Here is a 25,586-nt window from a genome sequence, read left to right as displayed (position 1 = left end):
GGATTGTGCATTCCTTGCCACTAGTAGAGCATGTTCTAGCATTTGGTATGTTGACAATGGTGCTTCCCACCACATGACAGGAGTCAGAGAGTACTTCTCAGAGCTTTCAGAGGGTGATACTGATATGGAGGTAGTACTTGGTGATGACAGCTTTGTTAGAGCAGTCAGTGTGGGGACATTGACATTTGATAGGGGACCCAAACCTCCCTTGAAAGTGTCAGATGTTCTATATGTGCCTGGAATGAAGAAGAACCTGATATCCGTCTCAGCACTTGAGGACAAAGGGTATGATGTGTTGTTCAGGAGAGGGCAGGTGCTTATATATCCTAGGGGAACTCTAGTGTCTTCAGCTAGAGAGATTGGTGTGCGCCATGCCAAGATGTACAAGTTCTCATTTCAGCCCCTGATGGCATTGAGTAGCAGCACCCGAGACATGACCGACAACAGATCTAGTAGTTTAGAGTTGTGTGAGATTTGGCACCGCAGGATGGGGTGCATGTATCATGGGGCCTTGAGCACATTGCAGGAGATCACCACTGGTGTGCCAAATTTCAGTTCTGATCACCTTGATGTATGCAGAGGATGTGCTATGGGGAATTTTGTTAGATCCCTTTTTCCCAGCAGTGGCTGCAGAGCGACTGGGATCCTTGACTTGATTCATACCGATGTGAGTGGTCAGATGTCTCATGTATCCTTGAGTGGCTATGAGTACTATGTTTTATTCATTAATGACCACTCCAAGAAGACTTGGATTTATTTCTTGAAGACCAAGAGTGAGGTCTTCAAGCGGTTTCAAGAGTTCAAAGCTCTTGTGGAGCCCCAGACAGGTAGGAAGATCAAGGTCCTCAGGTTGGACAGTGGAGGGGAGTATACCCTTGGTGAGTTTGTTGATTTTTGTGCTGAGGCAGGCATTAGGAGGGAGTTCGCAGTTCCTTACTACCCCCAGTAGAATGGGGTTGCAGAGAGGAAGAACAGATCCATTGCAGGCGCTGCCAAATTCATGGTTCATGATCAGGGGTTACCTTTATTTTTGTGGGCAGAGCCCTGCAACATTGCTGTGTACTTACATAATAGGAGTCCACATCGTGCCTTGGGGAATGTGACTCCGGAGGAGGCTTTTTCTGGGAAGAAGCCTGATGTTGGGCACTTTTGTATCTTTGGGTGCCTTACATATTCCTATGCCCCCATGGTGAACAAGACCAAGCTAGAGCCCACTGCAGACAAGGGCATCTTTGTGGGTTATAGCGAGACCTCGAAAGCTTATTGGATTTATATCCCTGTGCAGAGGAAAGTGGTTGTCACGCGGGATGTGAAGTTTGAGGAGGAGAGAACTTTCAGGAGGTCACAGGAGTTAGAGTATCCAGAGTCGCCAGACCCTCAGGAGTAGCTGAGTCAGTCACAGGGATCCAGTGGTCAGGGATCAAGAGGTACATCGATTATAGTGTCAGGTCCATTAGTGAGCAGTGGCTCTCAGAGTCAGGTGGGTAGTTCTTCGGGCAACATGCAGCGCAGTCCGCAGAGCAGTTCACAGGGTAGTCCACTAATGGACAATTAGCATGATACTTCAGCATCTACAGGGACAAATTCAGGCATGAGGTCAGTTGGCAGGCCTTCAGGAGTTCAGGCTTCTGATGATGATGAGGATTCTTTCACTCCGGTGGGATAAGTATGCTCAGGGAAGAGGAAGCCAAAGTGGCTTCAAGATACCTTGTGCGAGGCCACATCAATTGATGGGCCAAAGAGACAGGTTAGAGAGAGTAAACCACCTGAGCGATTCTGTAGTTACATGGCATTGGTAACAAGCATTGTTGACTTCGAGCCTTCTAGTTATGAGGAGGAAGCCAGTCAGCAAGTCTGGAGAGAGGCCATGATGGAGGAGTATTCTTCTGTTATGAAGAACGATGTTTGGAAGGTAGTGCCAAGGCCTGAAGGTAAATCAATTGTTACTTCTAGATGGCTCTACAAGATAAAGCATGCTGCAGATGGCAGCGTCAAGAAGTTCAAGGCTCGATTTGTGGCGAGAGGGTTCTCATAGGTAGAGGGAGTTGACTATGAGGAGACCTTTGCTCCTGTAGCTCGGTATACATCTATTCGCTCCATTATATCGATTGCAGTAGAGATGGTTGGAAGATCCACCAGATGGATGTGAAGACTGCCTTTCTTAATGGCCTCATTCAGCAGGAGGTTTATATTGAGTAGCCGCAGGGCTTTGAGGTGCATGGGAAGGAGTCCCATGTATGCAGATTGAAAAAGACACTCTATGGCCTGAAGCAAGCTCCTAGATCTTGGTACTCAAGGATTGATACATATTTGCAGCAGTTCGGTTTCACAAAGAGTGAGGCTGATCCGAACCTATACTTCTTTGTGGTGGGTGAGGAGCCTCTCATTCTAGTGTTGTATGTTGATGACTTGATCATCACTGGTGCAGAGAGACTCATTGAGGGTTGCAAGAGAGATCTTGCTCCAAAGTTTGAGATGAAGGATATCGGCTTGATGCATTATTTTTTGGGATTGGAGGTGTGGCAGGAGGAGGGGAATTTCTTCCTGGGACAAGGGAAGTACATTGTGGATATTCTTAGCAGATTTCACATGAAGGACTGCAAACCCATGTCTACACCTATGATAACTAACTAGAAGAAGCTTCACACTTCTGATTCCGAGTTGGTGGATCTTACTCTATACAGACAACTGATTGGTTGTTTGATGTATTTGGTTAACACTCAACCAGATATATGTTTTGCAGTTAACACTATGAGTCAGTTCATGTGTGAGCCCAGGAGAGTGCACTGGGTGGCTGCAAAACACATTCTTCGTTACTTGCAGGGGACTGTGGATTTTGGTCTGGATTATCGACCGGGTGATGGAGTGAGACTAGAAGGGTACACGGATTCAGATTGGGCAGGTTGTGCTTCAGATAGGAAGAGTACTTCCGGGTGTTGTTTTGGGTTGGGTTCCGTAGTTGTGTCATGGATCAGCCGGAAACAACAGTCAGTTGCATTGAGCTTAGTTGATGCAGAGTATATGGCTACTAGTTTGGCTAGTTGTGAGGCTATATGGCTTCGCAAGATGTTGTTTGGTCTATTTGGTCAGGCATTGAGACCTTCAGTAATTTACTGTGATAATCCGAGCTGCATAAAACTCACGGAGAATCTAGTTTTTCATGAGAGGTCAAAGCATATTGAGATCAAGTATCACTTCATTAGAGACTATGTCCAAAAGGGAGTTGTCAAGCTTGAGTAGATTTCCACAAATGAGCAGGTAGCGGACATTTTCACAAAAGCCTTACCATGGGGCAAGCATGTCTACTTCAGAGACAAGATGGGAGTGGTGAGGAACACTTTCATCGGTAAGAGGAAGTGTTAAAATTTGGGTACCAGAGGACAAGTGGTTCCCTAAGGCTTTGATCTTTGGCCTAGGGAAAAGTGTCCAAATTTATTTTTTACTTTTCTCCTAAAGTGACTTTACAAGTGATAAAGTCAATTTAATTTAAAAGTGATTTTATAAGTGGTAAAGTTACATTCTAATTTAAAAGTGACTTTATAAGTGGTAAAGTTACATTCTAATTTAAAGGTGACTTTATTAAAGTCAATGAAGAATTAGAAAGTGAAAAAGTGACTATGGAAATAAAAGGCTAAGTAGGTGAGTTAAAAAATAGAAAGTGAGATTTAAATGCAAATTTATTCTCATCCTTAGATCTAAATGAATCTTAGCCATTAGATCTTCGGGTAACCCAAAAGGTGATTTGGAGATTAAAAGAAGAGAAGAGGAAAAGATCAATTCATTCTTTCATGAGCATTTGAGAGAAAGAGAAAAGAGAGCAAGGAGAAAAATTTTGGGCAGTGAGGAGGTGAAGGAGAGTAGCAAGAAAACATTTCAGCAAATCTGGGCAACAACATTTATTGGCACGCATTCCAAGGCAAAATTGTATAGCAGGAAAAATGCACAAAAATCGAGGAAGAGGGACAACACAGAAGTCGAGGAAGAGGGACAACAGAAAGGGCACGAATTTCGAGGCATCCGTATTGCCGAAATCAGTATAGTCTGTACAAGAAGGTATGGGCACATTTTTTGAGGCTGGCCGTACAACATTTAATGTTGTTTTATTGTTGGAAAATTTATGTTTTGGTTGTTTGCTGATTGGCACAATTTTCAAGGTGGAGTTCAAGCACAAAAATCGAGATAAGTTGTAATTTGTGGTTGCTAGAATTTTTACTATGTATTTCAGTTTCTTTGTAAAAGCATTTTTAGAAATAAAGAAGAGCTCTCAAACTGGTTTTCCCCAAGAGTTGTAGGGGGTTTTTCCAAAGTCACATTGACCAAAAATCACTGTGTTATTTTCTGTGTGCTGTCATAATTTCGCTGTGTTTTATTTATGCAATTTCAGTACTTGTGAAATCTGTAAATTTGTGTTTTCAGAAAAATATTGTCATTTCCGAATTTTAGAATTTTTATCATGCTTGGATTTAAAACTAAATGCATGGAGTGATAAGGAAAACTGATAACCGAAGTGGGGGTTGAAATTTCTTCATTTGTGAGACCTTAGCATATCATCTTTTCTGTGCTACAATCATTCATTAAGCTTGGAAGTCCATCTAGAGATAAAATTCAGAGGACAATTTTAGATTTGTGTTTATTTCAACCTATAATTTTCATAGTTTTAATTCCTGATTTATATATGCAAATAAAATTTCAAATTCTGTTGTGTTGTCGTTTTAAAAATATTGTTGTTTTTCTAGTATACCTAGTTAGGGATATTACTCTGGCATGTCAACATGATCATCATCATCCATAAGAGCATGTTCTAGTTGCTCTAAATACAATAGTCCATTCTCCAAATTATCCTCCTCTGGATTGTTGTCTCAACAAGCCTTCAATTCTTTATTTGTCTTTTCCTCCTCACAGTGATGGGACGACAATCACAAATTATAATGAACATAAACCCAACGCTTTGACCAATTTACATTCAACATGTTTCTTTTGATACCATGGATGAAATTGAAGTTGCTCCAACACTAATATGCAGAAAAAGGTGTCACCACTTGTGAAAGCACTTGTATTGCCAAATGTTTTAGTTGTGAGGTAACACTACTATGCATGTTCCAACACTCGAGTGTAGATAGATTCCCTCGATCTCGAATTGCATGGTTGGTCCTAAACATACCATTCCATTGTAAAGGATGTAGTGGCTTGTCTGTCTTCACATGGTGTCACACTACTCGTCAATGGTCAATTTGTGTAATGCTTTCATATAGATAGCATGAATCTCTAGATCTTGGTGGTTTTTGTTGGTCCCCCCACTGTATGCTGGTGATGAAAACCATGATACATTATAGTATTTAGGTAGAAGAATATATGCTAAGGCATGTAGTGGAGTGTTTAGCATTTGCCACCATTTTTCCACATCTACACAAATATTATTATACAAGTTTACATCTCTAGATTCAACAATGTTTTGAATTTTCCATAACATGCCATTCTATTGATGATACACCTCCCCAGTGATTGGGTGATCTGAATCTGCAAACTTGAGCATGAGAAAAGTTGGTTTGGTGAATTGCTAACATGTGGCCAAAATGGTTTTGTCAAAAACAATCTCCTTCACAACATTAGCACCATCTTTATTTTTGTTCACTTCATCCCATGCATCACTCTTCACTGTAGCACCTATTTGCCAAAAGGAGGTAATAGCTAGCAAATCTAGTTTTTGCAATCTTGAGCAACTACAACCTGGAGTAAGTGCCATAAAAGTAATTGACCCTTGTATGCCCCATGACAAATTTGACAAGTTGCTTCCCTTTCTTGTATAGGTCATTAATCCATCCATATTTTTATTGGTTGATAATTATTTTAGTAAGATCTCTATAATGTTTTGAGAAGATGCAATGATTGAGGAGTGATGCACTATAATTGAGAAGATGCAATGATTGAGGAGTGATGCAAGAGAGAGGAGGTCATTCGACTTTTTCGATTGGCAGAGATGGCAGCCAGTGGCTTGAGAGATTAGGATAGGTTGGATGGTGCATCCAGCTATGTGATCTGGAAGGCAAGGATGTCATGCCTTCTTGATGAGCATTTTCTCAAAGTCTACGTCGACAACGTGGTAGCTGAGCCTGCGGATCCAGATCCGCTCAAGAAGTACAACGGAGAAATGGTGAAGACCAAAAGAATGATCCTCGACAGAGTAAAGGATCATAGTTTGTGAAATCACTGGCACACTGCTAAGGAGATGTGGGATGCTTTGTCGACGCTATATAATGGATCTTCCGAGCAGCGAAAGATGTACTTGGAGCAGAAGATGAGATCTATGCAGATGCAGAAGGGGGAACACATTGATCCGTTCCTCTCTAAACTTCAGGAGACCCGAGACGAGTTGGCAGCTGTGGGGTCAACACCTCAAGGTTCCGAGATGGTAAGACTGGCCCTAAATTTAGTATCTGAGGAGTGGCAAGTCTTTGTCCAGAGCATCCTGGGTAGGGCGACTTTGCCAAACTGGGATGAAATGTGGGCAACTCTTAAGCAAGAGGAGCTAAGGAGAGACTTGGTCAAGTGTAAACTTGACAAAAGCAGCAACAGTGGGTCGAAGCCCAAGGAGGAGGAAGAGAATGCAGCCCTCGCATCCAAGGGGCAGTAAGAGCAACGAAAGAAGAAGAAAGATGTTTCGAAGATCAAATGCTTCAGGTGTGGTGAATTTGGTCACTATGCAACACAATGTCCTCTCATGAAGAAGGACGAAGATGAGAAGCATGATCCAAAGGTTGCAACCGCGAAGATCGAAGAGGAGGAGTTCGCCATGACAACCCAAGCATCTCCAGGAGGGAGGTGGGGTGATTTAGAATTGTAGTTCAAAAGGACTACAAATGGGCAAAATCCTTGAGGAGTCCACCTCTCCGATCAATTCCTTGCTAAGGGATCCTAGATCAGAAGTAGCAGGATGGACCATTGTCATTTGGTGTTGAGGAGTGACAGTTGCAGTGGCTAGTAGCGCCAGAGACTAAGCAACACAGAGCAGAGTTGGCAGCAGTGGAGATGGCACAGACCAGAGGTCAGAAGCAACACAAAGGCTTCAGAGGGTCAGTGCAGAGACTAGCAACAGTGAAAATTCCAACAACGAGATGCATCACACTGAACTCCAGTTCAATAATTTGGGATACTTTCCCGTTGCCGATGCAGTAGCAACAACAATCATAGAAGGTTGCAATGTAGATGCAGTAATTGGCAGTGGCAGTGTTAACAACACAGATGCAAAATTAAGAGGGAGTTGCAGTAACAATGTTGTGTTGATAGTGGCAGGGTCAGTAGCAGTGCAAATGCAGCATTTGTGCAGTATTTGGTGAGCAGAGATGTCAGACATCAACAGTGCAGAAGGAGATGTTATAGAACAGAGTGATGCTTCAGCAGGGTGCATTGCTAGAGCACATTCCTTGCTAAAACGGAGTGTTGATTTCTGGTAGCATCAGATGTGCTCTAAGACTCAAAATTTGCAGGGAGGCTTAGACACATGCATTCTCCAATACCCATAAATTGTTTTGGAAAATTCCACTCGGAGACAGTTTTATTAAAATAATTAATTATTTTTAATGGGACCCTAATTCTAAACTCAAGAAATTAAAATAATTAATGGGTATTAATCTAAACTGTGGGTGTAACTTCTAGAAAAAGACGAGGATCAAGCCAAAATGATCTAAGCCATTGATTAGAAGTTAATCTGGGCCGTTGGTTGTCCAACAAAAAAAATATAAGAAGAGGCTTGAGGGGCACTTGGAGAACACACAGAGGAGAGATTAGAAGTTCGATTTTTTGAAGTAGAGCAATTGCCAGAGAGATTTTCGATAGTGATCTTTTGCAGTGAGGGGCAGGGATAGTATCTGAAGGGAAATCTTTCCTGGTCGGAGAATACTTAGCAGGGATGAGAGATAGAGATCCAACAGAGGCAGCACAGTGCTAGAGAGGCTGACACAGAGCCACGCAGGGCCACACAGAGGCAACACAGAGCCTTGAGGAAGGCTGAAAATTTGCTGAGGAGATCGATTTCTATAGCTGGAATGTTAGGGTCCCACCCTAACCCCCTTATTTATGTAATTGGATCACGTCATAGTCAAGAGTCAATAAAGCCCATATTAATAATTGTAAGTGGTTAATCCGCAATTAATGACGGAACCACAGTTAGTTGCAAATGGGCCGTAGTATTAGATTGGTATTAATAAAACCCACGATATTGGCCCGTGGTATTGCATGTATGCGTCATATATAAAGGATAGAGACTCCCTGCGAGGAGCATCGTGTCTTATTTTGTAATCGAGCTCTGCTCTATTGGAGGTTGCCCCCTCGAAGAGGCAAGTGAACATTACTCTTTGAATAATAAAATCATTGCTATTCTGTGTTCTGGGTATCTTTTCTTCGCATATTTTGTATTTGGGTATCATTTTGCAGGTTAAGAGCATAACAAGTGGTATCAAAGCACTTTCCAGGGCCGGTGGGATCTCCATTTCTTAGCAATTTTTTTTTTGGCTAGAGATATTCCGGCGTCTTTAAACCATGGGATCTGTCGTTGAGCGCATAAACCTGCGGATTTGGGGAGGCATGCACGCAGGAAATACAAGAGGTGGGCACGTCTGTTGGACTCCCTTTAGCCGCTGCGGGTACCCCTTCGAGTAGTAGCGCATTAGACAGAACCGCGCACAGACTGTCTTCCACGTACCCTCTGGGTATATCGGAAGCCCCCTAGGCTCCCTTGAAACCTCGCCATAGATAAACCGTCGGCCGTCTTGCGGCTACAGCACACCGAGAACAGCACTCGGAGAGATTACTCGCCCATACGATAGGGTAGTCGGGTTGTACGGCTAAGGGTATGGTCGATCCTCCTTAATTAGAGCCCTGAAACATTGGGTCGAGTACTACTGCTAGACCCTTATGTATATTGCGATTTGTAGCACCTGACACTCCTTAAGACCATAGTTCCCTTTTCTATCGGGGGATCACACATCATCTCTTTCAGATCCGCTTGTGCAAAGGGGTGCAGTAGCAGCAGACATCAGTCCCGCAGTCTCGAGTTCGCAGATCAGCCATTCCGATCTATTAGATCCATCAGATCCGCAGAAGCAGTCTGTTCCGCCGCCCAGAGCTATCAGATCCGACATTCAGATCTCTCAGATCCACCAGATCGGAGTCGTTGCGAAGGGTTCCTATACCGAGGTATAATTTTCGCAGAACTTCTGGCCGCATTAACATTTTGAGGATTTGGCCACTGCAGTATTCTGAGATCTTTCGGGGCGCTTATTAGTGATCTAGCCCATCAGAATCAGGATGACGAGCTGAGCACGGTGGTACCATTCACTTCTTAGTGAAATTTTTCTTAGGCGGTCCCAATTTAAAAAAAAAATCAGGTTGGTGTATGGTAGAAACTAGAGCTCAAGCGATGGCCAATGAAAGGATGGACAAACTTGAAGAATCAGTGCAATCCCTCCACATTCAGTTTAGCGGACTATGTAGCATGGTCGAGAAAATAGTAGTCCCGAAGGGCAAGGAGCAAGCCCACGAGGAGGCGTATAATGGCAATGAACACAATGAGGTTGAGTCTAGCCACTCTCCTCACGTCTGGCACACCCACCAACAACCTAGTCAGCGACCTCCCAAGTTGGATATGCATAAATTTGACGGTTCTCACCCGTCGGCATGGATAGCACAAATGGAGCAGTATTTCAAACTGAATCACATCTTCGATGATGAGACTCAGCTTATGTTGGGGAGCATGTACTTGGACAATGAAAGGTGGCAATGGTGGGAATGGCATCAATGTTGCACTGGACCTTTTAGGACTTGGACCAAATTCACCAAAGCTCTTCAAGACCGCTTTGACCAGGAATCATCTTTTTTGGGTCGTCTTACTAAGCTCCGACAGACTGGTACAGTGGATGAATATATTACAGCTTTTGAAGCCTTAGCCTTCCGCACTTGGGGTCTCTCAGATGTGTTCTACACAGAATGTTTTATCAGCGGTCTTAAAGAAGCTATCAAAGCCCAAGTCCTACTGCACCACCCTCCCACATGGACGGAGGCTTTCAAGGTAGCTCGTAACGTGGAATGTGCATTAGCAGCCCAATATAGTCGCCCAAATTTCTCCGCTAAAGGTCGCCCCCCACAGGCTCACAACACGACTCAAACACTTAAGGTCCAAAAGGTGTCACCTGCGGAAGTGGCCGAAAGAAGAAAGCAAGGCCTATGTTACTACTGTGATGAAAAATACTTCCCAGGTCATAAATGCAAGGAGCCCAAATTTTTTCAAATTGATGCGACTGACTATAGCTCAACAGAGGAAGATCCACCACTGGAGGAACATGAACCGCTAGAAGAAGACAACCAAAAGGACAATGTCTCTGACGAATAAGTTATTTCGTTGCATGCTTTGGCAAGAATTTTTTCCCCTCAAACTCTCAAAATCAGAGGTTTTATTAAACATCGCCCAGTAGTAGTCTTGATTGATAGTGGAAGTACACATAATTTCATCCATCAAAAAGTCGCAGAAGCAGTGCATTGTTTTGTACGAGCAGTTTCTAACTTCCAAGTTCAAATTGCGAATGGAGGCACAATGAAATGTGAAGGCCGCTGTGAAAATGTCAAACTTCAAATGAGGGATTATTAGTTGAAAACCCACATGTTTGCCATACACATGGGGGGTTGCGACATTGTCCTCGGCGCTGAATGGATCCGCACTCTTGGGCCAATCACAATGGATTTCCAGGAGTTATATATGAGTTTTAAGCAGAACAACTACACACATACCCTCCGTGGACTCCAGGCGGGAGCCCCCTCTATCATCAGCTCGCATAAAATGGAAAAATTGTTAAAAAAGGGCAATCATGGAGTTGTAGCTCAATTTAATGCCATCTACGCAGTTGAAACCAAGCCTCTGCCAATTCATCCTGAGATGCAACAAATTTTAAATAACCATCTGCCGGTCTTTGACAAGCCTCATGAGCTTCCACCCTCGCGAGGGGAACATGATCATAGCATCACCTTGGTTCCAGGGGCCCAACCCCCAAATGTGCGCCCATACAGATATCTGTTCACCCAAAAGAATGAAATAGAAAAAATCATCAAGGAACTTTTGGAAGCAGGTGTCATTCGTCCCAGCATTAGTCCTTATTCATCCCCAGTGGTCATGGTGCTCAAGAAATATGGGGAGTGGCGGATGTGTCCCGACTTCAGGGCCCTCAATAAGTTGACAGTCAAAGATAAATTTCCCATTTCGGTGGTTGATGATTTGCTGGATGAACTCAATGGGGCTCAATTCTTCACTAAGCTGGATCTTCGCTCAGGCTACCACCAAATTCGCATGAAGGAAGTCGACATTCCCAAGACTGCTTTCAGAACTCATGAAGGCCATTATGAATTCTTGGTCATGCCGTTTGGTCTTTGTAATGCCCCCTCTACTTTTCAGAGCCTTATGAACCACATTCTCAAACCATATCTCAGGAAATTTGTCCTTGTCTTCTTCGATGACATCCTCATCTATAGTTGCACTTGGGCCGCACATCTTCAGCATGTAGATCTACTCTTGCAACTGCTCCGCAAGCATAAATTATTTGTCAAGATGTCCAAGTGTTCGTTTGGCATGGCAGAAGTAGAGTATTTGGGCCACATTTTGGGGCGTGAAGGTGTCAAGGTGGACCCCAAAAAGATCCAGGCAATGCAGGAATGGCCTCAGCCTAAGACCTTGAAGAGCTTGAGAGGATTTTTGGGTCTCACAGGCTATTATTGTAAATTTGTCTGCAACTATGGTCGCATAGCGAAGCCCCTCACCCAACTCCTAAAGAAAAATTCATTCTTCTGGAATGAGGAAGCACAACAGGCCTTTACAGCTCTAAAAAATGCCATGTGTTCCACTCTAGTCTTAGCACTACCTGACTTCACCAAATCTTTTGTCATTGAATGTGATGCTTCGGGTACAGGTATTGGGGCGGTCTTAATACAGGAAGGGCGACTGTTGGCCTTCACAAGCCAACAACTCAGTGGGAGGAATCTGGGCCAATCTACCTACGAGAAGGAAATGATGGCCATCTTACATGCCGTCGAGACCTGGTGACCTTACTTATTGGGGCGACGTTTCCAAATCCGCATAGATCATCACAGTCTTAAATATTTTTTGGAGCAACGCCTATCCTCCCCACAACAAAATAAATGGCTCGCCAAAATGCTGGGATATGATTATGAGATCATTTACAAGAAAGGGAAAGGCAATAGTGTAGCAGATGCATTATCTCGCCAATTTGAGGAGGAAAGTACTCTGCTAGAAATTTCTCTCCCCATTCCAGAATGAATTGAAGAGGCTCGCAGGGAATGGTTTTCACACCCCGGGCTCTCCCAACTCATTTCTCAATTGCAGGTAGATCCAAATTCCACCAAGGGCTATTCGTGGCAGGATGATATTCTTCGCTACAAGGATAGAGTCGTAATATCACCAACATCCACCCTCAAAAGTCGCATTTTGGCAGAATTGCACTCATCTCCCATTGTAGGACATTTGGGTTTTCAGAAGACGTATGCTCGCACCAGAAGATCATTTTTTTGGACAGGCATGAAAAAGGACATCCTTACTTTCGTAGCAGAATGTGATGTCTGTCAACGCCACAAAGGGGAAATCTTCAACACACCAGGCACATTACAACCATTGCCCATTCCGGCATCAATTTGGACGGAGGTTTCTATGGATTTCATTACAGGTCTTCCAAAGTCAGGGAACAAGTCAGTCATCATGGTGGTTGTGGACCGACTGTCGAAGTATGCTCATTTCTGCGCCCTACCCCACCCGTTTATACCGACTTTGGTTGCTCAATCTTTCATGGATCAGATCTTCAAATTACATGGCATGCCCACTTCTATTGTGTCTGACCGCGACCCGATCTTCACTAGTAATTTTTGGCAGGAACTCTTCAGAATACAAGGCACTCAACTAAAACTCAGTACTTCCTATCATCCGCAAACAGATGGTCAAACCGAAGCTGTCAACAAATGTCTAGAAACCTACCTTAGGTGTTTCACTTCAGAAAAGCAACACCTTTGGGTACAGTGGTTACCACTGACTGAATGGTGGTATAACACCAACTATCATGCCACCACCAAAATGACTCCCTATGAAGCAGTATATGGTCAACTCCCGCCTTCACCTACTTCGTATCTCAAGGGATGCTCAAAAGTACAAGCAGTGGATCAACTCCTACAACACCGCGCAACCATGCTCGCCCATCTTCGAGAGAATCTTCATCAAGCTCAGAACCGCATGAAGCAACAGGTAGACCAGCATTGCTCAGAGCGCCAATTTCAAGAAGGGGATCAGGTCTTTTTACGGCTACAACCATATAAGCAAACATCACTCAAAGACAAGGGGTGTCAGAAACTCTCTCCCAAATTCTACGGACCATATCAAGTACTTCAGCGCATTGGAGAAGTGGCCTACAAGTTGGCCTTGCCACCTACTGCAAAAATCCATCAAGTTTTCCATGTCTCATGCCTCAAGAAAGTGATTGGGAACAATTGCAGAATTCAGACTAGTCTACCTGAATTGGACGAAGAAGGGTCCATTTGGCTTCAACCCGAACAGGTCCTAAACACACGAGACAAGCAACTGCGCGGCCACATGATTAAGGAAGTCCTCGTCAAATGGAAAGACACCTCTCCGGAAGATGCAACTTGGGAACCAGCCACTATTCTTCAGCAGTTTCCGCAGCTTCAGCCTTGAGGACAAGGCTAGTCTTAGGGCGGAGGGCATGTTAGGGTCCCACCCTAACCCACTTATTTATGTAATGGGATCACGTCATAGTCAAGAGTCAATAAAGCCCATATTAATAATTGTAAGTGGTTAATCCGCAATTAATGACGGAATCACAGTTAGTTGCAAATGGGCCGTAGTATTAGATAGATGGTATTAATAAAACCCACGGTATTGGCCCGTGGTATTGCATGTATGAGTCATATATAAAGGATAGAGACTCCCTGCGAGGAGCATCGTGTCTTATTTTGTAATCGAGCTCTGCTCTATTGGAGGTTGCCCCCTCGAAGAGGCAAGTGAACATTACTCTTTGAATAATAAAATCATTGCTATTCTGTGTTCTGGGTATCTTTTCTTCGCATATTTTGTATTTGGGTATCATTTTGCAGGTTAAGAGCATAACATGGAAGCCGGGGTGTGAGATCGGGAGAGCAGAAGTCAGAATCTCAGAGGAAAATCGATCAACCAGAAGGAGTGACGCAGTCCCCAGAGGGTGTGACGCTGGGCTGATGCAATGACTGCGCAGAGGCAGCCAGGGGCAGTGCATTCAGTGGCTGGATCAGCCAGGATTTCTAGTGATAGTGTGAGGTAACCTCACTTATCTCTCTGTCAGTGATATTCTCTGTAACTGGATTGCCAAGAAGGCATCCAAAGATTGTATTCAGAAATTACTACTGCATAATAATAAAACCCTCAGAGTTGCTGCACCGGTTTTCCCGCATTGGGTTTTTCCGGGGACATTTGTCCAAAAATAACTGTGTAGATGTGTTGTATTTCTTTCTTGTTCAGTTTCTTGTTTCCGTATTTTATTTAAATGGTGAAGGTTGCAGTGTATTCGTTTCAGTGTTTACTGTAGGAAACAATAAATAATTTGGTTCAGTAATTAACAAATAGGAGAAACGTAATCAGTTGCTGCAGTAGGAATTTGGGCATCCAAATTTTCACAGCGTACTCTCTTGGGTCATTGTGCTTGACTGAGAAACCCTTTCATATGGTTGGAGAGGTTGGCCTCATTGATTGATCCCATGGTCAGTTGGGCACTAACCTTGAAGCCATTGGGTTTTGTCTTATCGGATGGATTTGATGCTATGTATCTTTCCTTATGATGAGAATTGTGCACCTAATATCTCCCTTGGGTTGTTACTGTGAGACAAGTGGATTGGTCGGGGAGATTGATCTTGAGAGAGAGAGAGAGAATCAAAATTTCCTCTGTAGCTAAGATGGAGTGTTGAAAATTGGTAGCTATGGTTGGTATTTTCATTGGAAAACCAAGAAGAAATTAGATATTTTTCAAGTTGACCAAGTCGGCCCCACTCATTGAATGGGTTTGACCCTATGGTCAAAACCCTCCTACTAGCACACATAAATTGGAGTTTGATTGACCTCATTTGGAATCTCATCTCACACATCCATTTGATCTGAAACAAGGAGATCTATCCATATGTGCGAAGGAGAAAAGAGGAAAGTTATTTCAGTGTCGACCAGCTCTCTTGACTTCTGTTTGACCAGCGCTGACTATTTTCTCTCTCCTTGACTGGTTTGACTTGGCAAATAGAGGCCAAAGATTGGAATTTTTGTTTGGAATATTCTAATGTACATTTTGATGAATTGAACTCTTTCTCACAAGGAAAGATTTCTGGGTTTTCCCCTTGTGGGTTTTGCCCAGGTCATTGACCTAAATTTTGGTGTCTTATGTCTCATTGTTTACTGTGATCTCTATTGCTCTATTGAAGGAAGTTAAAGGTTGAAAATTTTCATGTATAATTGGTTAATGATTGGAATGCTCTAAGAAGTTTAATTGTATCATTGGAAGTAGTTATCAGTTTGAAAAATTGTACTAGTCTTGATTGCACTAGAAAATCAACAATAACAAAGTCACCTTCCCAAAATTAAAAAAAAAAAAAATAATTGAATGGGGCCTCTGCACCAGAAAATCCTCACAAGATACACCATGTAATGCGGGCCTCAAGAGGGACACACCTGTAATTTATATCCAGCTAAAGCAGGGCTAGTCAATGTTCTTCGAAAACTTCCACACTAAATTTGTGATAGGAAACCGCCCTAGAAAAGATGCATCTAGGTATATAACCTAGATGAAGCAAAGCTGGACGGGGTTCCCAGAAAATATTCCCAAAATTCCACAAGAGCCAAAGATCCAGAACCAGATTAACAAGATCAAACTTCTTAATGAATTCAAATAGCCCTGATCATAGACAAGCCACCCATTTCCTGACAGAGCACTCCCCTGGTGTTCTGTTACCCGAGAATGATGCTGTTCTGGTCCCCAATTCCATTTATTCTTCGCTACATTATCTCGGAGAGACTGCGTATATTCATAACAACGCATTCCATAACCAAGGGAAGTGTGAATTCTCACACGTGAGAAAGGGTGGTGGCTGTCCGTGATGCTCTAGTTCTGAAACAATGATGAGGATTTCATGGATACACTTGGCGTAAAGCCATGTGGATAGTTAATGCCATGCCAAGCCAAATGGGTTCAAAAATCATTAGCGGATGTTGCATAATAAATGGCTCCGATTTTGTTCAAGCTCACCTATAGGAAGTTCAGTGATTATCTTGGCCAATTGATCTATCTTTGCGTTTAGTTCTTGTATCACATGGAAGAATGAGATTTTTTCTACTGCTTTTGCCTCCTTTGGATCCATGAACTATCACTATGGCTAGCTTGGTGTCTGCTGGTGGTGTTCTCTGAAGCATTGCCTTCATGACTACCATCTAATCTCCCAAAAAAACTAGTGATTTAACCTCAAATTCCTTGGCCAGGAGGGATCCTCTCAGTAGAGTGTATGCTGCTGAGTCCCTAAGTGTAAGATGCTACTTGTATTCCTCCGGGATCGAAAAGGATCCTCCACGTCACCCGCGCCCTCTGCCCACACCTGCCAACCCAATTTGTAAAATTTTGTCTCCTATATTTGTTAGGTTAATATCCATGCAAGATCTTTTGGACATATAATTTAAGAATTGCTGCTTTTATAGAGTTATATCATAGTCCTTTGTTCTCAGATCCATACTTTTAAATTTATTATACATTGCAATATTTCTCTTTTTTAAAGTTTTTTGCCATTCCTGTTTGCGTGTCCTCTAGAAGTATTAGACTGCATTAGGTATATGTGTTATCTTTTCATTTTTGATTTTGCTGACATTTTGTTTTTCTGTAGCTGGCTGTTTAACTGTTTTCTTAGGTTTATCTTATTTTGGTTTTTAATTTCGATCAATTTATCCTTATTTTTGTTGCTCTCTTGTAGATCTTTTCTAATCCTAGAATGTTATGTCAGTTTCATTTTTTTGTGACAGTCAATTTTTGATTTTATTAATTTGCTGTTTACTGTATGCTTAGTACTTACATTTATTGTGGTTGTCATTGATTGTATGCAGACATGCCCTTGTTTAATTCAATTTGCTACCATTTATTGCACTTCAAGATGAAGAAATTGCTTACAACATACTGTTTCTCAATTCATTTGTTCACAATTCTCACATCCACAATAAGGGTGCAACAAGGTAGTGTACCTATTGTTGTTATATAAGGCAAAGACTTGAGTGAACACACACTAGATGTCAAGCTATTTGTATAGTTAGGCGAGTCCTCTTCACAGAATGGAGAAACAAATGCTTACTCCAGTTTCAACTCACATGTTGATGAACGAGTCACATGCATTGTGAAACATGGGTGTTGCAATTTAAAATTCAGCAATAGAAAGTTTAACTAGGTCCTTTTCTGTTGGCCATTAATTTCTTGAGAAATGGGTTTCTCATTCAGAAATGAATAATAAACACCAGAAATGGATTTCTGGTGTGGTTTTGATTTCAGGATGGGTTTCTGCGAGAAACCATCCTGTTAGGTATGGTTTCTGTTAACATAGCTTTCTAGGATGTCATCTCATAAGATGTTACCTTTTGCTCAATATTTATAAGCTATTATTGGCTGCACCTCATCAGCCTTTTGCCCACATCTATTGCTTGATGACATTTAACTGACATAAACCCTGAAATCATTTTCTCAATATCCAGGTAGGTAAATTGTATAAACTGATGTACAAATCAGTGATCTAAGCGAGCTAATAATTTAATATAGATAAACAAATTTTTGGTTCATAATATAATTTTGTGGAATCAGTTCCATGGAGGCTTCGTTAAATTGGAGAGTCCAGTTCTAAGTGGTGCATATTGAAATTTCTATAGGAGGATGTTATGTTTTTTGGGAACAAGTGGACCTTTTATGCTTTACAAGCTATCATTGTCTGCATCTCATCAGCCTTTTGCCCACATATATTGCTTGATGACATTTAACTGACATAAACCCTGAAACCATTTTCTCAATATCCATGTAGGTAAATTCTATAAACTTATGTACAAATCAGCGATCTAAGTGAGCTAGTAGTTTAATATAGATAAACAAATTTTTGGTTTGTAATATAATTTTGTGGAATCAGTTCCATGGAGGCCTCGCTAAATTGGAAATTCCTGTTCTAACTGGTGCATATTGAAATTCTACAGGAAGATGTTATGTTTTTGGGAACAAGTGGACCTTTTATGCTTTAATATTATGGAAGTCACTATTGTCAGGAGATTATAGTGCGGCCTTCTAGTAATTTACCTCAATACTTTTGATGTGTTTATGAGTATTATATTGGGTGTACGTTTATATAGTTTTTTCTCACTATGTGATAACCAAAGACTACGACAAAATATATAGGTGTTCTTTGTATGCTTGCATTTATAACTATCATGGATGCTATGAGTGAAAGCAATAAAATTGGCCTTGGATTGTAGCAAGGGAGTCCTACATATTTGAAATAGTTCAGGAATTTAGAGTTTTATAAGCTTCTGAGTTTTTATTGTTGTTGCCTATATTAAATGTGATATGAAAGGAATACTGAAAAGTAGAAGTGTTGGTTATTATTTTTCTTATAGACATGCTAGCTTTTCAGCTTTGAGTTTTTATTTTTTCTGGTATTTTGTAGGATGGCACAATCAGATCCTGTGATTTTGACACAGAGCACACCTTTGTGCTATATTCTCCAGAAAAGAGAGTAGAGAGGGTGACTGCTGACACAGAAGTGCATATTGCATTAACTCCTCTTCAACCTGTAGTATTTTTTGGATTTCACCGGCGTATGAGTGTGACAGGTTGGTTGTAATTTATTTTAGAATTCCTGTTTTATTTCAGTGTATATTTAGTGTGTGTTGATATGTCTTTGATTTATTCTGTAGGAAAATTTCTCTACTAACATTCAATTGGATAAACAGTAATATATACTTAAAATTTGATACTTACAGTTAAAATAGCCTCTGTTATAATGCAGATTAGATTCATGTTATGGACTATATATTCATTATCTTAAGCTCAAGAGTCAAGACATAACTCGTTGGTAAAAATTAAACACAGGATCATTCAGAACTCAATGGAAGACTTGTTTGTTAGCAAATCTATATGAAATAAATTTTGTGGCTTCAACCTTAACATGATAAATCTGGTTGTACACTTGTTAGGATCAATAGAAGGGAAAACAGAGAAATGGGGGAGAAGTGTTATGTAAAAAATTAGTTAGTATTTAATTTTAGGTTTATTAGTTAATTTTTAGGTTAATTAGATGAAAGGGCACGATCATAAGATCATGCCCTTTTCCCAAAGGGTGCCCATGGCGGTATATAAGCCAGAAACCCCCATTGTAAACAATCATCATCTGTCAATTCATTTATTAATAAGATATTTATATATATATTTCTGTTTATCAAGAAGTTTTCACTTCATCTGGTATCAGAGCCAACACGAACTGGTGACACCCATAAGTTCTGCTGGCCATCAGGCCCTACGGCTTTCAGAAAAAAGTGGTGCGTGTGGACTATCCTTGTTCTGCCTGGAGTGTGCTGTTACAGGATTGCGGTTAAAACAGCTAACTACAATCTCATACCACAGCCAAAAAAAAAATTCTGCAGCATCAGAAGTAATACGCTGAACCCTTAGAGAACCAACGTCGTTTTTCACTGTGGTAACCTGCGGTAATACACTGCGGTAACCTGCGGTAAGTTGTGAGTTCCAGCGGTAATACACTGCGGTAACCTGTGGTTCTGTGTGGTGGACCTGCAGCTACTTAGAATAATCGCTGCGTGTTATCTGCTCGAAGGTTTTTCCTTTGAACGGTCAAACGGGAGGTGACCCCCCACCAGCAGACGTGACTGTCAGCGGTAAATATATATAATATATTTATAACGTCAAAATTATATATATAACGTTTATTTATATATAATATATAATATAATTATATATATGTTATATATAATACATAATTTAATTATAAGTTATATATATAAAGTTAATTCAATTAATTAAATTTATTAAAAAAACTTATGTCATATAATTAAATTAATTAATTTAATTTAATTATTTTAAATTTTTTTTTGTTAAGCTGGCAGATAAATACATGCCCCCACAAACCCGCTCAATGTCGACAATGACAATGGCGGATTTCCAAAAAAAACTGGTTGACACAGAGCATAAGATAAATAACAATCATGATGAGGTCAATAAAAGATTAGATGATTTCCAGATCAAGCTTGAGGAGCAGGCTGACAATATCAAAAATCTTCAGGATACGACAAATCGAATAGAAATAAAGATGGAAAATCGCCGTGTCCAAACAGAAGTAGATCTCAAAGAGACCTTAACAATGCTGAAACTTTTGTGTAAAAAGATGAATTATACACTCGCACAACTACTACAAGAAGTTGAAGAAAATCAAGAGCACAACTCATCAGATTCAACAAAGTCAATAGACTCATGAAAAAGCTGAATCCCCAAAAAAATCAGCGACACCCCACCAAGAAATGAGTAACGCGACTCTTACAAACAAGCAATTTTGGGATACCTTTACCAATCAACACCCCTTTTTCGCTCAACCATTAGCGGCATACGAGCGAAGGGCAAAAGTCGAGATGCCTAAATTCGATGGAAACGAAAAAAAACAACGTTGCATGGATAAATAACGCAGAAGAATACTTTGAGATATATGACATCAATGATGATGACGAAAAGCTCAAGCATGCATCCATGAAAATGGAAGGGGAAGCATATAATTGGTATATGTGGTGGAAAATGACAACACACGTCATTAGTTGGAGAAAATTTAAGGATGCATTCTCTAAAAGATTCCAAGGTGTAAAGGAAGAAGAGTTCTTTTCAAAACTCATCAAATTATGATAAAAAGGAAGTGTGGACGAATACACTCAAGAATGGGAGACCTCAGTAACACGAGTACCTGGGTTATCAGAATCTCGTCTAATTCAGTCATACGTTTCAGGACTCAAAACCCATTTACAAGTAGAACTTGAGATGCATGACATTACATCAATAGAAGTAGCAAGACGAAAATAAAAAATAGCTGAAAAGAAATTTGAACCAATACTTTGGTCAAAAGCGGAAAAAACATATTCAAGACGAAGAATACCCCGGTATGTGGACTCAAATAATACGAGATATGTTTCACCACATCGTCGTGAAGATGAAAAATCTAATGTGGAAATGCAAAGGATAAAAGAGGGTAAATGCAAACGCTGTGGTGAGAAGTGGGACCCCAAACATAGATGTGCTAAAGGAAAAGAACCAAAGAACCTATATAATTGTGAAGCAACCAATGATTCAAATAGTGAAGATTCTGACATAGAAGAAACAGAAGATGCCCCAGAATTCTCACCAGAATTAGATGACGGAAGTATTTCGCAAGTGTCACTATCAACGATGACAGGTATATCACAACCTCAGACCTTAAAGTTAAAAGGACACATAAAGAAGAACAACGTAGTGGTTCTCATCGACTTTGGTAGCACACACAATTTTTTAGATGCAACCATAGCAAAGAGACTCAATATTTTTTCATTTCCCTTACCAAACATGAAAGTGATGGTAGCTAACTGGAAGAAGATTGAAAAGGTGGGGAAATGCCATAAGGTCAAATTGCAGATTCAAGACTTTAATTTAGAGTCCCCGTTCTTCACGGTACCATTAGGAGGAGTAGATGTAGTCTTAGGTATCCAATGGCTACGAACTTTAGGTACTTATGCCGCCAACCATCAAGTACAATTTATAAAATTCAAATGGGGAGGTCAGAAGTACAAATTACACGGATTCGAAGCACCAGAGAATCAAAGTGTATCATCATCTCAGATGATGAAGATGAGTCGAAAAGGAGCACCCGCTTATGTAGTACAATGTCACCAATTAAAAATGTTATTTGCAAATATGACCAGTGAAGAGTCACCAGAGATACAAGATCTAATTCAGAAGCATGAAAAAGTATTTCAAGACCTACCTATGAAGATGCCACCTAATAGGGAAATTGAGCATACAATAGAAGTCAAGGCAGGGTTAGACCCCGTCAACATCAAGCCATACCGATATCCACATCACCAAAAAATGAAAATTGAGAGATTAATCGAAGACCTTTTAAAGTGTGGGACCTTGATCATCTTGGAATATCTTATCAAGTGGAAGGACTTACCCGAAGAAGACGCTTCTTGGGAGAATAAATCATTTTTTCAACAACATCCGTCATTACGTATGCTTTGAGGACAAAGTATTCTTTCGAGAGGAAGGCAATGTTATGTAAAAAATTAGTTAGTATTTAATTTTAGGTTTATTATTTAATTTTTAGGTTAATTAGACGAAATGGCACGATTATAAGATCATGCCCTTTCCCCAAAGGGTGCCCATGGTGGTATATAAGCCAGGAACCCCCATTGTAAACAATTATCATCTGTCAATTCATTTATTAATAAGATATTTATATATATATGTCTGTTTATCAAGAAGTTTTCACTTCAAGAAGTTAGTCACTGATCAATTGAAGACCTAACAGTTAATTCATAATACTTATTTCGTTGTTTTTATTGTAGAAATGTTTAACTTGGCAATAATTTTCTTACAACCTATCTAGTGCAATGTGAATTTGACAAGAAAGAATGAAAGACGATGGAAATTGATTGAAAGGATGTTGAAAAGATGATATCTGTAGGATAAAGTATTCATGGATAAACCATACGTGTATGGTGAAATATGTTTGCAAATTTAGAAGTATCGAACTTCTCCAAATTTGTAAATGTTGCATAAATTTGATGTATTAGTGTTCTGAATCAAACTGTGGACTGTGATTCATGAGAACAATACAAGATTATACGCTTAATTGTACTCATCCCCATATTAATCACTATTGAAATTTCTATAGTGACTATTTAGGTCATCTTCTTCATGAAATTAATGTTGTTTTCTTGGGCGTTGTTTGCATTCTTGTCTAGTGTAATCTCAAATTGTAGAAAGCTTTTCTGTATTTTCTTTTTCATATTTTTTACAAGACTGTTTTGTACCTTAGACCACTCATGATCTGTCCCAAGCATCCCATAATTTTAGACTCTGTACGAAGGTAGTCCACACACATTCCTAAACCATCATATAAAACTAAAGAAGGTCCTCTATATACTCTCCAGAACTGTAGAGGCTACTTATGCCCTTTTCAGGCTATCTATTCAGTGGAAGTGAGTCCAACTTTCGTCAAATACTAATTTATCTTCGTGATTGGTTCTTCAATAACCCACTTAGGTTTCCCTCAAATATTAAAAAAACAAGTATGGATTATTAACTTCACATATTGAATAACCTAAATGAGGTCCCTGCTTTCTAGATATCATTCAAAGCTGCCAACTTAAGGGTGTTTAATGAGTCTACTAAATGCTTCCCTTTTTAATCTTATGGTGGCTAATCTTGTCTTTTTTGGGATGTGACCCGTTAAGGGTTGTCTTGTGGTCCTTATTGGTTATGGTAGTATACCTTTAGTGGTTGGCTATGGTCACATGGGTTGTTGGTGAGGGTCCCTATTGGTATCAAAGCATGTGAAATTTCCTTGGGACTTCTGGTGAGTGTGTGCATGAACATGCAGATGCAATCACAACAAATTTGTGATATGTGAAGGTAAACCCTGTGAATGCAATGATGGATGAACTCGTGGAATACATGATATCTGATATTGGAAACTGTTGTTGTGTAGTATTAGTTGAATGTTATTGCTCCTGAAATTATTGATTCGATGAATTGGGAAAATATGTGATGTGAAATGGCTAGTGTAGCAAATGCATTGGACTGACCAGTGAGTGAACGAATCCTTCAAGTTGAGATGAAAGTTTTGTTTTTCCAAAAAAGACCCTGAGGGAATCTGAGTCTTCGCTACCCCCACAACTTTAATAGATGGTTGATTTATGAGTTCAACAAACTCAATGCGTGTGCGGGAACCATAATTATAAGAACAAATTTGTGTCTTAGTTACAATGAACTTTTTGCAGTGTTAAGATAGTGACAATCCCTCCTTGATGCGTTTGGAGCCTTGTTTAAGGTCTTTCCTCTGTAGATTTTTTGTCAGTGTGATTAAACCCAATTTCTCCCTAGCATCTCTTGGTATGCATTACACAGTTTGATCCCTGCAATGTGATTTTTCATAGAGATTATTTTGTTTGGGTGTATGTTTGCAACTCCATGTTGTTTTCCCATGCTAGAAAACTCTGTTTCTGAGTTCTCTGTGCTTCCCTTGCACAGGAAACAAATGTTTTTCTCACTTGTCTTGATTTTTGTTGTCATGTCAAAAAGCAGCTACCAAATGACAGTCCCACAATTTGCAGACATCAAACCAAGAACTTTCAGCAATTTTTTTTGAGTTCAAGGTGTTCTGACAACTAAGATGGCACAATACAAGCAATTGATATTTTTTTTCTCTATGTTGGAGGGTTCTAACAGTAGGAGCAATCATTTTTTGCCTAGTTTGTTTGCTATATGCCGTTCAACTTGCTATTTCCCTTATTTTCATTGCCTCACCAATCTGTAGAGCAGGCCATTCTTTCTTCAAATTGATCATCAACCTAGCTTATGGATTAGGCCACACCATCTGCTTTCCACTATAGGCATCCCCCCTGCAATTAGCAAACTCAACAACATCACTTGGTGGTGAAATAGAGGAACGATTGCGTTCTGAAAATATCAAGGAAGGAGATGAATTCTAATTTTAAAATTTGATTAATAAAACTAAATTTCAATTTTAGTTGAAATCTACCGGATCAACAATTCATAGTATGGGTGGTGCTTTGTCATGAGACTGTTGACATTAGGTGATATTTGGAAGATTTTTATATATATCTTATTTCTTTTTTGTTTGGGTTGTAAAGGACAACTTTTTATTTTTATTTTAATCCTTGATATTTTTATGTCATTCTCTTCGGAGAGTTGACAAAGGGTTTTAGATGTGGAAGGGAATACCCAAGTTCAATTCCTCTTGTATTCTTTTGTTAAAATAAACTTTTTGGAGAGAACTTGAAAAAATGAAATTTATAGAGTGAAAAGTTGAAAAGGTGAGAAAAAGTGATAAGGAGAAACAAGGAATAGGAAAAAGGTAAATGTTTTTGAAGCTTAGGAGGGATTTCTATTTTTCTAAGGACAATTTTTGAAGGGAGAGCCGCCTGCCCCTCTCCTGCTTTTTGTGGGTGCCCTTTCACTTTGTTTGACGCCCAACCACTTTGCAACTTGAGCCCACCACGTTGATAGTGCACAATATGTTGATTTGTGTAGCTTGGGAGGTACCCCCACAACCCTAGGGTACTGGGTTTGGGAGAAGTTGACCCACAAGGGCTTTGTGGGCAGTGTACCCAAGCAGTGGGTTTTGTATCCAAAGTTGTGGGCGCAAAACCAAGTGGAGAATTATTTGTTTATCCATTGATTGCATGAGGGCACCCTTAATGGACCAAGGGGGACCTAAGGCAACAATGA

General features: G+C 40.5%; 1 protein-coding gene across 1 annotated transcript in view; it reads left to right on the top strand.

The window, feature by feature from the left end:
• LOC149222743 (Transducin/WD40 repeat-like superfamily protein) overlaps window positions 1–25,586 on the top strand; it is a 240,266-nt gene that overhangs the window by 46,940 nt on the left and 167,740 nt on the right. Inside the window, exon 3 of the mRNA XM_089385608.1 lies at window positions 18,751–18,916. Coding sequence (XP_089241734.1) covers window positions 18,751–18,916 — 166 coding nt within the window. The remainder of the gene's footprint in view (window positions 1–18,750; window positions 18,917–25,586) is intronic.

This window comes from Pinus tabuliformis, chromosome Q (genome assembly GCF_031772625.1).
Source record: "Pinus tabuliformis cultivar Carrire ecotype Pingquan chromosome Q, CPIR1, whole genome shotgun sequence".
Taxonomy (NCBI): Eukaryota; Viridiplantae; Streptophyta; class Pinopsida; order Pinales; family Pinaceae; genus Pinus; species Pinus tabuliformis.
The sequence above is the reverse complement of the archived record's forward strand: the minus strand, read 5'-3'. Positions and strand labels throughout refer to the sequence as shown.